This window comes from Ceratotherium simum, chromosome 17, assembly GCF_057802395.1.
Source record: "Ceratotherium simum simum isolate JZ-2026a chromosome 17, ASM5780239v1, whole genome shotgun sequence".
NCBI classification, from domain to species: Eukaryota; Metazoa; Chordata; class Mammalia; order Perissodactyla; family Rhinocerotidae; genus Ceratotherium; species Ceratotherium simum.
Genome location: NC_141916.1, coordinates 11,928,143 through 11,941,417, shown reverse-complemented (window position 1 = coordinate 11,941,417; position 13,275 = coordinate 11,928,143). Strand labels below are relative to the sequence as shown.

At 52.0% G+C, this 13,275-nt stretch overlaps 1 protein-coding gene across 3 annotated transcripts; it reads right to left on the bottom strand.

Annotated features, from left to right (window-relative positions):
- Positions 1-294: 294 nt before the first annotated feature.
- TAC3 (tachykinin precursor 3) lies at positions 295-7,298 on the bottom strand. 3 transcript variants are annotated; one of them, XM_004429282.2, is made up of 7 exons: positions 7,159-7,298; positions 6,449-6,567; positions 3,906-4,014; positions 3,680-3,709; positions 3,161-3,214; positions 2,697-2,771; positions 295-660 (listed from the first exon to the last, which is right to left on the bottom strand). In XM_004429282.2, the coding sequence occupies exons 2-6, from the start codon at positions 6,560-6,562 to the stop codon at positions 2,698-2,700; spliced, it is 381 nt and encodes a 126-aa protein (XP_004429339.1). In that variant the 5' UTR covers positions 6,563-6,567; positions 7,159-7,298; the 3' UTR covers positions 295-660; position 2,697. The 3 variants fall into 3 exon arrangements, with proteins under 3 accessions (XP_004429339.1, XP_087298062.1, XP_087298063.1); XM_087441936.1 differs by having other exon boundaries at positions 295-580; XM_087441937.1 differs by having other exon boundaries at positions 3,906-4,011.
- Between the last annotated feature and the right edge of the window lie 5,977 nt (positions 7,299-13,275).

Here is a 13,275-nt window from a genome sequence, read left to right as displayed (position 1 = left end):
TCTCCATCTAAAGCTGTGAAAGCTGTGAAAGTCTTCGAGTGCTAGAACCCATCTTCCAAATCCATTTATTTATTCTTTAAATCACTAAATAAATCTTCTGATATTAATTGTATAAAGCACTGGGTAAGGCACTGTGGGGAAAATCGATATGTGTACAAAATAAAGACCCTCCCATTCATATATGATATATGTGTGTGTGTATCATATATGTGTACATATGTATGATGTAGCTGGAAGAGTCAAGGAAGAAAAAACCCCACCCACCAGCCAACCAACCAAATACATCACTCTAGGTCATTTGTAAAAATCTTTTATTGTCGAGGAGGAGAGAGACGTCATATTTTTAATGTAGGACACTACAGAAATTCCAGGGGAATCTATAGTCAATGCCTGCTGGGATTGGGGATCCTCCCTATGCAGTTTCTACATCCAGTGGGGTAGAGGGATGAGGAAGCAGTCAAAGCACAGGAGTGTTACAAGGATGGAGAAGAGAAAGGAAATAGGGGCGCATGTATCTGGGGCCTGGGGGAGGGCAATAGGGTGTCTTCGTGATGCAGCCCAGGAGTTCAGAAGTGCAGTGCTGAGGACAAAACAACGAAATCACATCTTCTGTCCCCTCCAACCACTGGCTGGGGAAGCAGGGGGAGGGGGGAGGGACATCTGTGAGGGAGGAGAGAGAAAGGAAGTCTTAACCCTCAGCTTTCTCTGCAGCCTTTGAACTGGAACACTGAACTCTCCTAGCCACAGGTGCTTGCCCCTTCCTGGCTGCCGTGTTTATCACGCTACTTATAAATACCCGCGTGCATGGGGACCATGCAGAAATGCGGTGACAAAGTTCATACCATCCTGGCGTCCCCGTGAGCCAGGCATACACACAGCCCTGTCCAATGCGTCCTGGTGCTAGTGGTCCCGCGGCCTCACCCAGTCCCACCTCCCCTTCCAGAAACCTCCCAGAGAAGGACAAGCCCAGGGCTCACTTCTGCTTTCAGCAGTTTCACATGAATGAAATAAGATGACACAATGATCTGTGTTGATTCATCTCATCTAATCTCCTTTAAATGCCAGCCCCCAGAGACCTTTCGTTCTATTCTTCCTGGCACCTAACGGGTTGAGAATGCTCCATCAGTGGTGAGATTATGAAGACTGCAGTTATGGGCCTGGTCCCTCTGAAAGAGCCTAGATTCACCAGCAAGCATTAAAAGTAGATTTCCACAATGCACTTGTTTCTGCCATTTATGTAAAATACTACGGCAAAATTGCACTGTAATTATCTTTATGGCCGATGCATGATGCTGGGGGAGAGTATGTCATCCAAATAAAGCTGCCCATATAATTATCTGGCGGTCGGCAGGACTGAAATAACCATCTAATGAGAGCAAAATGATACAGTAAGTACCATGTAATCAGCGAGTTACGGTTATTACGGGTCTTTGTGCCCTCTCACCCAGCACTGAATGGGGGACCAGACCCGGCCTCTGGGCCCAGGGAGTCATGCACAGGCAGCTTCATCGAAAGCCAGCTGCTGCTCCTTGATTCTCCCTCAAGACCAATGAGTGTGGGTAACAGGGAGAGGACAGGAGTCTCTCCGTGGTAACTGAGGCATCCCAATCCCTCTCCTCATCACCCCCCACACCTTCTTTCTTCGGAAGCTAGTGCAAAGAAAGCCATCAGTTGGGCTGCTATTGTTGTGTGTGGGAAGATGGTGCTGAGGCGGAAGGTTCCATGTTTTGACTAGACATTTCCCTGGGGGACTCTCACACTCGCATACCAAGTGAGAGATCCGTCAGCACACTCAGCCCCAGGGTCCAGCCCAGACAGCTCTAGGCAGGGCGAACAGGGGAAGGAAAACACTGGGACATTTCCCACACCTCCCAGATGGTGACAACCATAACAAAGCCAACGCACAGCACTATGTGCCAGGCACTGCTCTGAACCCTTTACCTAAACTTGATCCTCAAAACCACAACCCTGAGACACACTATCATCACCCCCATCTTTCAGGTGAGGAAACTGAGGCACAGAAGGGTTATGTTACTTGGCCAAGGGGACATAGCTAGTGAGTAGTAGATCCAGGATTCAAACTCAGGCCATGCTCTTGTCCATTATGCTACACAGAGTGACTAAGATATGGTTTCCAGCTACTCCCCATTAGATTTCAGAGTTCCTTGCATTTCTTCCTAAATCACACTTGCGAAGAACTACAAAGTGGACCCAGGAAACTGAGATTCTGAATGATCTGAAATTTCAGCCTGCCTGGGAGGCAAGATGCTTCACCTGCGAATTGGATGTCATACCTGTAATTATCAGATGATGATCTCTCCATCTTTTGTACATATCATGAGAGAATGGAGCCCAAACAACAGAAGTTGCCTATCAGAGAAGCCCCAGGGGAAACCCCTCTCTCCCCATTTCCCATCACTCACTGCTTCTGCTCAATAGTCAACCGGAGTCCATGATACAGGGGAAAGAGATGAAAAAGAGGGGTGTATGTGTGTGCGTGCGCACATGCTTGCAGACACATGTGTGCCTCTAAGTGTCGGTGTGTTTGACTGACGGTGTGCTGGGCACTGACACAGTATTTTAGGGCAAATTTATGAGCATTAATGCCTATAACATCAGAGGAAACGCTTCTCTGGCAACCTTTCCCCCCACCACACACACAGTCCCCTCTCCTCTCCCTAACCAACAATCCTTACCTCATTCCACATTGGAGGGATACTTGAGGGTACCAAAGCTGGGAATGTTCTCTTGGTTCACATCAATAGGAGTGTCTGGGGTGAAGTAAACAGCATAGTTAGGAGGGATTTTTCTGAACGTGACCTTCACCTGGACCCAATAGCGAAGGGCTGGCTATGAAGGGTGGCACTGGAAGGCAGAGTTGGGCAGAAGAGGCACGCTCTGTTGAGGAGATGGGGAGGAGGTAGAGCCTTCCTAACTGCATCTCAGCTTCAGCAGGACTATCTTATAAAGGTGTCCCCACTCTGCTCCCATGGAGGGCTGAACTGTGGATCCAAGCTGATGGGGTAGAAGGGGCTGAGGAACCCTCACTATAGCTAAGAAAAGTCCTGTCTTTCCCTCTGGTGAGATATGAGGCACTTGACTTCTGCCATATGTTGGCCGGTACCCTAAACCCTTTCACTGTACCTGTACATGCTCCTACCTGGCTGGATGTTCCTCTTGCCCATAAGTCCCACAAAGAAGTCATGCATATCACCTGCAGAGAAAGGGTCAACATTGTCAGCAATGATGTCGAGGGGGTGACGCATTTCCCCAGACATGTGTCAAGACTTCTGAGAGCGGGTTTCTGGTCTCTGTTTCTTTATCTTGCCACAGCTTGACTCCCCACAGTTAGCAAGCTATCCCCTAATCCCACCTTCTCCACCCACCTCTCCTCCAAATTTCAAGAATTCTCTACCCCAGCAGGTGCCTGGCTTAGAATCTTCACAGCTACCCAGAGATCTTCCTGGTTCCCAATGCCCAGCCAGTGGAGGGAGAGTCCACCACACCCCTCACACCTGCTTCCTCCTAGTTCCTGGTGGCCTCTCACATTCAGTTGCAGCTGGCATACTGTTTACACCAGCTAAGATGGGGCCAGCCAAAATAGTCACTGGCCTCTATGCCCACAGAGCTCTGGGCAAGTGATTACAGCAGAGATAGGGAGGGAGAAGAGGCTACTCACGTTTCTGGGGAAGCGATGATCCCTTAGGATCTGTGAAAGCAAGAACAAGCATGTAACTGGGGAATGGAATCTGGAAAGTGACAATTAGAGAGAGGCAGGTTCCGATCATGACCCTCAATTACTCACTAAGCCATCTCCAGCCTCCTTCCCACCTGAAGGGGTCTCCCGGCCTTTTAATCTTCAGAATCCTGCCCCGCACACCCCTCTCCCCCGGGCTGCTTCCTACCCACGCTAGCCTTGCTCAGCATTTTAAGCAATCCATCCAGGGAGACTGAGCGGCTGTCATAGAGTCTCCGGAGCAACGACGGGGGCAGCTGGTAGAGATACGAGTCCTTCTAGGGGAGAGAAACAAAGAGGGCTGAGGCAGGAGGCTCACACCCATCCACTCACTCTTTTCCTGTGAGACACAGCCTCTTCTTGAGTCCATCACAGCTGAACCCGACATCCTATTTCTTTCAGGATTTCCTCTGGTTTACAAGGGAAGAGAAGTGGGCTCTCCAAGCGTGGTCCATGGACCAGCAGCAGCACTGCTGGGAGCTTGTTAGAAATACATAATCTCGGGCCTACCCGAGACCATATGAGAGAGAATGTGCACTTTAACCAGGCCCCCGGTGATTCCTGTGTGCAGCAAGGTTTCAAAAGCACTGGTAAAGGGAACACATGGGCTTCCTTACAGGCTGACCAACTGTCCCAGTTCGCCCAGGACTAAGGGCCTTCCTGGGATGTGGGGCTTTCAGTGCTCAAGCTGGCACGGTCCCAGGAAAACTGGGACGGTTTGTCATGCTATCTCCCAACCTCAAAGGGGACTATCCCTTAGGGCCCTCTCCCAGCTCCTGCCACCTCTCAGTGAGAAGGGCCATTGGTTCCTTTCTCCCTGGCACTTCAGGAACCAGTTTGCCCAAGGATGTGGTTGCCCCACTAAGTGAGTGAGCCATGAAAAAAAAGGCCCATCAGACAGAGCAGGTGTCCTCTGGTCTGTGCTCCATGACTGAGTTGCAGGCAGGTCTCGGTCCTGGGACGGGTAGGGGCAGGCAGCCGGGGCCCACCTGCCACCCCGACACTCCCCCACTCTGCACCATGTCCACAGACATTTCTCTCTCTGTCTTTCCCACTGCCTCTCACTCTCTTTTCTTCTCCATGGGTTTCTGCCTCTAGTTTCTCTCCCTCTCCCCTTTCTACACTGGATTTAGAATTTCAGGAAGGCAGCGTGCTCAGAATGACACCTCTTCTTCTCCTCTCCTCCACAACAGAAACCCATTCTGGACCTGCTACCAAGCAGGGGCTCTTAATTGGCGATTTTTTTTGGCAACTTGGGCCCAGCAGGATGGTTGGTGGGCACGCGTCACACGCCCAGTTAATTGCAGGTGCAGAGAGAAAATGACAACCATCATATTTGGAGATTCTCACCTTGAATCCCAGCAGTGCCTCCCTCTCCAGAGCCCAGGTGTCCTTGGGCTGCTGAGCACACACAGAAGCACATTGACACAGAATGCACCCCCACACATACAAACACAGTGACCGAGGCACACATGGATCCTACCCTCGCCCCACCCCAATTTCCCTCATCCTCATAGACCTGCGGGGGGAAGGCATGGACGGCAATCTCTCTCTTTCATTGACCAAGAGGGGCAAGGTCTCGAAGTAAGTTTGTCTCAGAGGAATACACCCAGATATTCTGATCATCTCCAGCTGGAACTTTGGGCTGCGAACAGAGTGTCCAGCCCATATTTGGCAATCCCAGTGTGTTTTTTGAACTGGTTCTGGTCTTTTGGATCTGGTGCAACAGCTGCCACCTGAAAGGCTGCCAGCCATTGTGCCCTGGGACACCTCACCAGCTGGACGAAAGCTGGTGATCTCTCTCTCTGCCCAGCGCACGGCTCCCCAGGCAGCCACTTTTCCCAAATTGTTCAAATACTCTGCCCACCTCCTGCAATGAGATGCTAAAGAGATTTGAGCTGGAGAGGCAGTTACACTTCACACACTGAATTTGTAATCGTTCCACCTGTAATCATCTTAAAAGCATTTGTACCAATGTAATTGCTGTCATTTCAAAACCTTGAGAAGACTTCCTCCCTGCTCTCCCCCTATACCCCTATCCTGACAATTCCTGTTCTTTTTCTTAAAGGAACTTTGGAAATTGGGGCCCAACCTGTTTTGTGTTGTTTTTTTTTTCCATCTTGACTAAGCAGAGGCTAGAGGCGGGCAAGGGAGAGGAGAGAAGAAGGGGTTGGGATCCTAGGAGCACCTGAGGTTACTGGAGTGGATGAGCAGAGGATAAGCGAATTTATTTGAATTTTGAAAACAAAATAATACACATAACTGATAGGTAAAATAGCATACAAATGACCATTTGGAAGAGAAATTCTGTCTGTTTCATACCATCCAGGGAGTGGAGCGGATTTGCCCCTGCAAAGGACAGAACCTGAGCTGGACCACAGAGAACCTCAGACTACCCTAGCCCACCCTTCACAGTACCATCCAATCACCAAGTCACCAATCAACCAACCTAATGACATATCAGTAGGGCACCTTTTATGTACAAGGTGTCAAAGACGCACAGAGTGACAGACACTTACAGACATACCTGGAGACAGTGAGAACATGAGACCAACAGAGAGGCAGGGAAATCCAACCCTCTGATGGATACCCAGGTAACGCCCAATCCGCCAGCCCCACCTTCCTCCCTACAGCTGTGAGACAGGCAGAGCACCAGCTCCCGTGACGCTGCCCAGTATTCTGCAGGGCAGGCACAGCTGGAGGGGGCCTTACCTTGCCGTGGCCCTCGCCAGGCACCACCTGCTCCTGTGACTCCTCACAGACAGCCCCGAAACTCTGAGCCAGGCTGAAGGCGAGAATGGCCGTGAACAGCAGGGCGCTCTGCATGGTGCCTAGGAGGGCAGAGGGACAGGACAGGGAAGGCAGGGAAAAGAAAGACACAACACGGGGGCAAGCGGAGGAAACATTCACAACCAGCAGTCTGGTCTGACCCTGCTTCCCCAGCCCCCAACTCTCCCGTCCAAGCACTGGTCTGGGGAGAGTATCTCTGAGCAGGAGGGGCATCCTTTGGGCTCTGTCTCCTGGCTCCCCCATCACACATCTGCCCAGGAAATGCACCTGGCAGTGAGCAATGGTGCAACAGTGCCAGGGACTAGGCTCTCAAGGAAGGGGATAGATTTATAGGACATGCATGGGGCTGTTTCCTTAGGCAGCTTGAGGAGGGATCCTGGATGCTATTTTCCAGCACTAGGTAACCCCAAGTCTTAGGCAAAAACTTTCTAGTATTGGAAGAATCAGCCTGCACCCACAGCTACAAATATTACTAGCTCTCAACCCCTATGGGTGCCTTCTGCCCACCTTCCCGGTACCCTGCTCCCCAATCAAAGACTGTCACCCTTATGCCCTCCTGTCCTTTATTCCCTCTTGACTCTGGCCCCTGTCCTTTGGTGCAGTCCATCCAACATTCTCCCACTTGTGCCTACCTGTGGAGCAGCTCTGAGCCTAGGGCAGACGGTCTAGCGGGATCACGGAGCTGGCCGAGAGCACTGCCTGCTCCCTACACACGCTGGTGGTGCTGGTGGTGCTGGTGGTGCCGTGAAGAGAGAAACAGGGAGTGGAGGAGATCAGGAAATGTGGCAGGAACTCTGGCCCAGCTCTCTGATAAAGGCTCTGGGAGGGTCTGGGGGAGCCGGGGGAGGGGCCGAGACTCACCAATCCCAGGGTGGCCAGAGGGGAGGGGGGAGGTTGGTGGGGGAAAGGAGGATATAGGCTGCAGCCACACACACTCAGACACACACACACAAACACACACACACCACAAACCCAGCTGTGAGCTGGAATTATCCAGCAGCCCACTTTCCAACAGCCCCTGAGCTGGGTATGCTAAGGAATGATGTTGTATATGGTTTGTCCTGAAATTTCCAGGCCAATCTAGCTCAATAGCTGTGGTCTCTGGGCCTCTTTCTCCTCCTTGTTCACCCCCAGTTCCTTGCCCTTTAAACCCTCAGACTCAACTGCCAGGCCCAACAATTTTAGGCAGGTGCTTCTCTGGCCCTCCCACCACCAAGAGACCAAGTTCAGGCCCCTGAGGATTGGGATGTGGGTCTGGCAACCCTTCCCATCCTCATTTCTCCCTCTGTCCTCCTCCCAGCTGGAGCTGACTCATCACGTTGGTCCTCAGGACTTGTCCCTTGCTGCTGAACACAGGAACCCCCCGGGTGTACCTCCACCTCCACCTCTCCGGTGCTAACATCTCTCCACCTCGGCCTCCCCACCCACTCCTTCTGGACCCCTGAATCAGCCCGATTTAGTTGCATCCTTCTAGAGTTCTAACTTCTCTCCCACCTGCCATAATCTTGGAAAGAAGGAACTGAATACACCAGTTTAGCTGTTCCCCCACCCTTACCCCCGCCCTAGCATTGATCTCTTAATTTCTTCTGTTTTTCCTCCCAGTTAGACTTTTTTCCCACTCTAATCTCTCTCCCTGAAGCTCAGGCATCTTCTCCCCTGACCTTCAAGGCTCTTGTTCATGCCCCACACTGCTGAGGGGGCTTATTCTGCTCACTTCACACCCAAGGTGGAGAGCCCCAGGCGAGAGGGAGAGGCAGAGGCAGAGGCAGAGGCAGAGGCAGAGGCAGGATCGAGAAGCAGAGAGAAAAGATACTGCTGAAAGAGGAGGGAGAGGCAAAGGGGAAGCCAGCTTCATAGCCATTAGTCACTCCCAGCGTTTAGAATGGGGGCAGGGTTTGAACAAGGTGCTTCAGCATAGAGCAATCCATTTGATTTTCATCGCCACTACCATGTGAGGAGGAAATATTTTTCAGATGAGGAAACTGAGGCTCGAAAAGTTCAGTCACCCCCTATGTTCATTGCAGCATTATTCACTATAGCCAAGAAGTGGAAGCAACCTGGGCCGGCTCCGTGGCTTAGTGGTTAAGTGCACATGCTCTGCTACTGGCGGCCCGGGTTCGGATCCCGGGCGTTCACCAACGCACCGCTTCTCCAGCCGTGCTGAGGCCGCGTCCCACATATAGCAACTAGAAGGATGTACAACTATGACATACAACTGTCTACTGGGGCTTTGGGGAAAAAAAGGAAGAGGATTGGTGGTGGATGTTAGCTCAGGGCCGGTCTTCCTCAGCAAAAAGAGGAGGATTGGCACGGATGTTAGCTCCGGGCTGATCTTCCTCACAAAAAAAAAAAAAAAAAAAAAAAGTGGAAGCAACCTATGTGTCCCTCGACTGATGATTGGATCAAGAAGATGTGGTATATATATATACAATGGAATACTACTCAGCCATAAAAAAAGACAAAATCGTGCCGTGTGCAACAACATGGATGGGCCTGGAGGGTATTATGTTACTTGAAATAAGCCAGAAAGAGAAAGACAAACACTGTATGATCTCACTCATATGTGGAATATAAACCAACACATGGACAGAGAAAACTGTATTGTGGTTACCAGGGGCAATGGGGGTAGGTGGTGGGAACAAGGGGTGAAGGGAGATATATATATGGTGATGGACAAACAAAAATGTACAACCCAAAATTTCACAATGTTATAAACTATTAAAACATCAATTAAAAAAAAAAAAAGTTCAGTCACGTGCTCCAGGTCATATAGCTACTGGAGAACAGGCTCAAATTCAGGTTTTTCTCACTCCAAACCTCTCTTCATTTGACTGCCCTAGTGTGAACGTTAACCAGTGAGGGCACTGTTAACTCACACAGAGCCAGTGGTGGCCCACCTCTCCAGGAGACCTCGTACTTTTCTCCATCTTGGGGTTGGGGAGAGAACCGTAGCTCTCTTGTGTATTGAATACAAAGACTCGCCAACGCCTTCCCCAATCACCCTACTTAAAATTACTACCACTCCCTACTCCATATCCCCTGCCTATTTCTTTTCTTCACGCACTTATTACATCCAATATGCTAAATATTTTACTTATAGTCTGTTTACACACCCCCACCCCGAATGTCAGCATCACAGGGCAAGAACAGGTAGGGACCACTAGTGGGTCCCCAGTTCTATGGTGTTTGGCACATAGTAGGTGCCAATAAAGTTTATTTATAAAACAAAAGGGAGCCTTGGCCCAGCATCCTGCGTTCCTTCCAGCCATGAGTCCAGGCCACAGTGTAGATGCTCCATTGGGCTCTCGAGTGCTGCTGGGGTCCTGAAATGTCTGTCTCCCACTCCACATTCCTGACACCCCACCCACCCTGGGGCTTGGGCCACACTGAGGGAAGTCACTCTGGCTGCACACGGCCCCATGTTCACCCGAGTGAGGGCAGCAGCTGGGTCTCAAGGCCCCTTTATTATGTGAGACACTAATGGGGCCTCATTAACAGCTTCCCATTACGCAACTAATTGCAGGGCTGTGTGGGCCGACCATGGGCCAGGACCCAGGATTGGGAGCTTTTGGTAGGATAAGGGGTAGAAGTGGGAGGCTGTTTACATGCAAATGACATGACTGGTTCGTGCCTTTGAGAAGTTCAGGTTCTAGTCCTAACTGGATCTAACCATCAACCACCTCCTCCCCTCCTCCCCCACCAACCTGGAGAATGAGGTCCAGCTAGGAAGGCTAGGGAGAGTTGGGGTGCTGGAGGAGGACCGTATTAGCTAAAGGCTGAGGACTAAAGCCTCCTGGGTCCCTCCTCCCTCAACCAACCCATCCATCCCTGCCCCCCTGGCACCAGGGATGCAGGGCTTCAGCAAAGGTCCACCATAAATAATGTCCTTTGATGATGTGGCATCTCACAGAGGATGGCAGGAGCCAAGGATGGGGGGAGCAAGGGAATGGTAGGGATAGCTGATCACCCCTTGATCTCTGGGATTAGCAAAGACTTGAAAGAGTTGATGCTAAGCTAAGTTAGAGCGGGGGTAAAGGAGTGAGGCTTCGGAGGGCTAGGGCAGGCCGGGCTTCATTTCTCCCACAAATCATATGCAAACGACATGAAAAGTAGGTGTTGCAGCTACAGAGCCCTACGTGTTTTTTCCTTTGAACAATTTGTTATTTGAGCCACATCTCAGATGCTGTCACTGGCCTAGAGGAGCAGGGTCCCCAGCAGATCCTTCCTCGCAGCTCCCCTTCTTTGTTGCCAGGGCAGGTTGGGGGTGAGGCCAGGAGAAGGTGGGTACAGTTCAGCTGAGCTGAGATGCATTAGCCAGCTGTTCCCTGGGGGGCAGAGCTGGAGGCTGACCCAGCATGTACTTGAGCCCACGAGAGGACCTGCACATGTCCACCACACGCACACCTTGTGTGCAACATGTGGACTCCCTCAACATCCTGGAGGGCTGCTGCGGGGTAGGGAGGGAGGAGCCAGGGCCGTACATGACACTGGGTGGAGAGACCAGTGAAGAATGGAAAGATGGCAGCTGCAGGCCTGCAGCTGCGAGACAGCTGGAGGACAACCCACACAGCAAGGAACCAGAAGACCCCCTCAGAGCCAGGACTGAGCTAGACTGGTTAGAGCTGTGAGATGCTAGAATGACTTCTTGTGTATGTGTGTGTGTACGTGTGTGTGAGGAAGATCGGCCCTGAGCTAACATCTGTTGCCAATCTTCCTCTTTTATGCTGAGGAAGATTGGCCCTGAGCTAATGTCTGTACCCATCTTCCCCTGTTTTGTATATGGGATGCTGCCACAGCATGGCTTAATGAGTGGTGCATAGGTCTGTGCCCGGGATCCGAACCTGCGAACCCCGGGCCGCTGAAGCAGAGCGCACAACTTAACCACTACGCCACCACGCTGGCCCCTAGAATGGCTTCTCATGGGAGTTAGCAGACTCCAGGATGGCTTGAGCCTCTCGGAGGCTGAAACACCTAGACTTTGAGAATGCTGGACTGGTGTGGACGGTGGCGGGGGGGTGGGGATGGCAGGAGAACTCCAGCTTCTCTCATTGTGATGGAGCCAATTCAAGCCCTATAACACAGGTGTGGAAACTGAGCCCCTGTAGGCTTCAGGGGACGAAAGCACACAGTCCTGGACTTGAGAAGAGAAGAAAGGCAGAGACACGAAAGAGGAGGCGGGAGAGGTGGGAGAGAAAAGGAGAAGATCCCCCACTTTCCTCAAACTAGCATCCATCTACATGACGGATGGGGGGAGGACGGGAGGGAGACCAGGGACCCTAGCCCTTCCCCCCCCCCCCCCCCCCCCCCCCCCCCCCCCCGCCCAGAGCGCTGACAGTGCCTTCAGCCCTGGGAAAGGAAAAGCAGGATAGGGAGCAGCAGCTGCATATTCTCCTGAAATTGCTTCCGAAAATGACCAGACACTTCACTGGGAAAGTGACGACAATTTGGGCCCTGGGAGCAGGAGATGAGATGGAGAGCGGAGGCGGTCAGGCTGTGGTCACCACCCCGCTCTCAGCCAGACAGGGTCTCCTCGGCCTGATTCTGAGAAGTCAAGAATGCGGGGAGCTGTCAGGGGTGGCTGAAGGCTGACCAGAGCCTGAGCTACTCCCACTCAGGACACAGCTCGCCCAGGGCAGCTCTGGCCCCTCACTCGCCTGGGAAGAGCTGACTCCCTGGATCCTAGCTCAGCTCAGAGCAGGGTGTGCCAGAACAGGGCCTGTGCTCGGAGAGCAAGATTAATCTGCAAGCAAGAAGAGAAGTTAATCAGGTCTCCCGCCAGCACGATTACCTGGGGCCGTGAGCTGCCTGCCGATGGGAGCTGGGGCGGAGGGAGACCCCAGCCTGGAGGCGCATGAGCTCAGTGTGAAGACAGGGAAGAGCAGGGAAGGCAGAGATCATGAGAGGAGGGAGAGACGTCTAGAGATGGAAACCAAGGCAGCCATTTGAACGCTCTCACAGAGCACAGATCTCAATTTTACTGCAAACATTGGAGCTGCTTGTTCCCTAAAGGTAGAGACCAGGGAGGGAGAGGCTGAGACAAGACAGGAAACAGACATGGGGGTGGGTATTTAAAGCATTATACAGACTGTCCCAAACTGATATTAGTCAGAGCCCACAGAAACGGGGACAACGAGATGGTGTGAGAAGTTGGTAACTGAGAAAAAAATAATGAGGATGACACAGGGAAAATAAATGAAGACAAGAGGGAAGGAGTCAGTCATAGGGATGGGAGAGTCTGGGGGGGAGGTCCCCTGTCAAGTGCTGTCAGCTGCAGGCCCCAGATGTGGGACAGCGATTAGCAAGATAACTGTGGGCAGCAGCCTGGCATCTCTGGTGTACGGAAAAAAAGGGGGAGCCAGGGGCAGGTATGAGGAAGCCCAGTGCTGAACTTGGTAGAGGGGTGGTGATGCAGCTCCTGGGTGCAGGGGACCCTGCATTCCCCAGCTCACCAGCTCACATGAGCCCTCCAGCCTTGGGCCTCTCTTCAAGCTAAATATCTCCAAAGGATCCCAGTTTATGCCAAGACAGGGATCCTCACTTCTCCCCTCCAGGGACACACTTAATGAATCAGTCCATTGGCCACCTGCGACCTGAGCCCTGTCCCCACCCCAGTCTCTCCAAACCCCGCCAGAGCTCAGCCGGTCAAGGAGCCGGAAACAATTTCCCTTCTTTTCCATTCTTATTATCTGGTATTAGCTGGCTCCAAGGAGCCTGAGGAAGGGGAAGGGGGAGGGTGGGTCTGAGCACAA

Bases quoted from the DNA above. Each gene is read 5' to 3' on its own strand.
- TAC3 (XM_004429282.2), bottom strand. From the start codon at position 6,562: ATGCAGAGCGCCCTGCTGTTCACGGCCATTCTCGCCTTCAGCCTGGCT. The intron at 3,215-3,679 runs GTGAGTAGCCTC...CTTTCTCTGCAG, and splicing joins ATCATCGCTTCCCCAGAAAC to GTGATATGCATGACTTCTTT. The intron at 2,772-3,160 runs GTAGGAGCATGT...ACTTCACCCCAG, and splicing joins CAAGAGGAACATCCAGCCAG to ACACTCCTATTGATGTGAAC.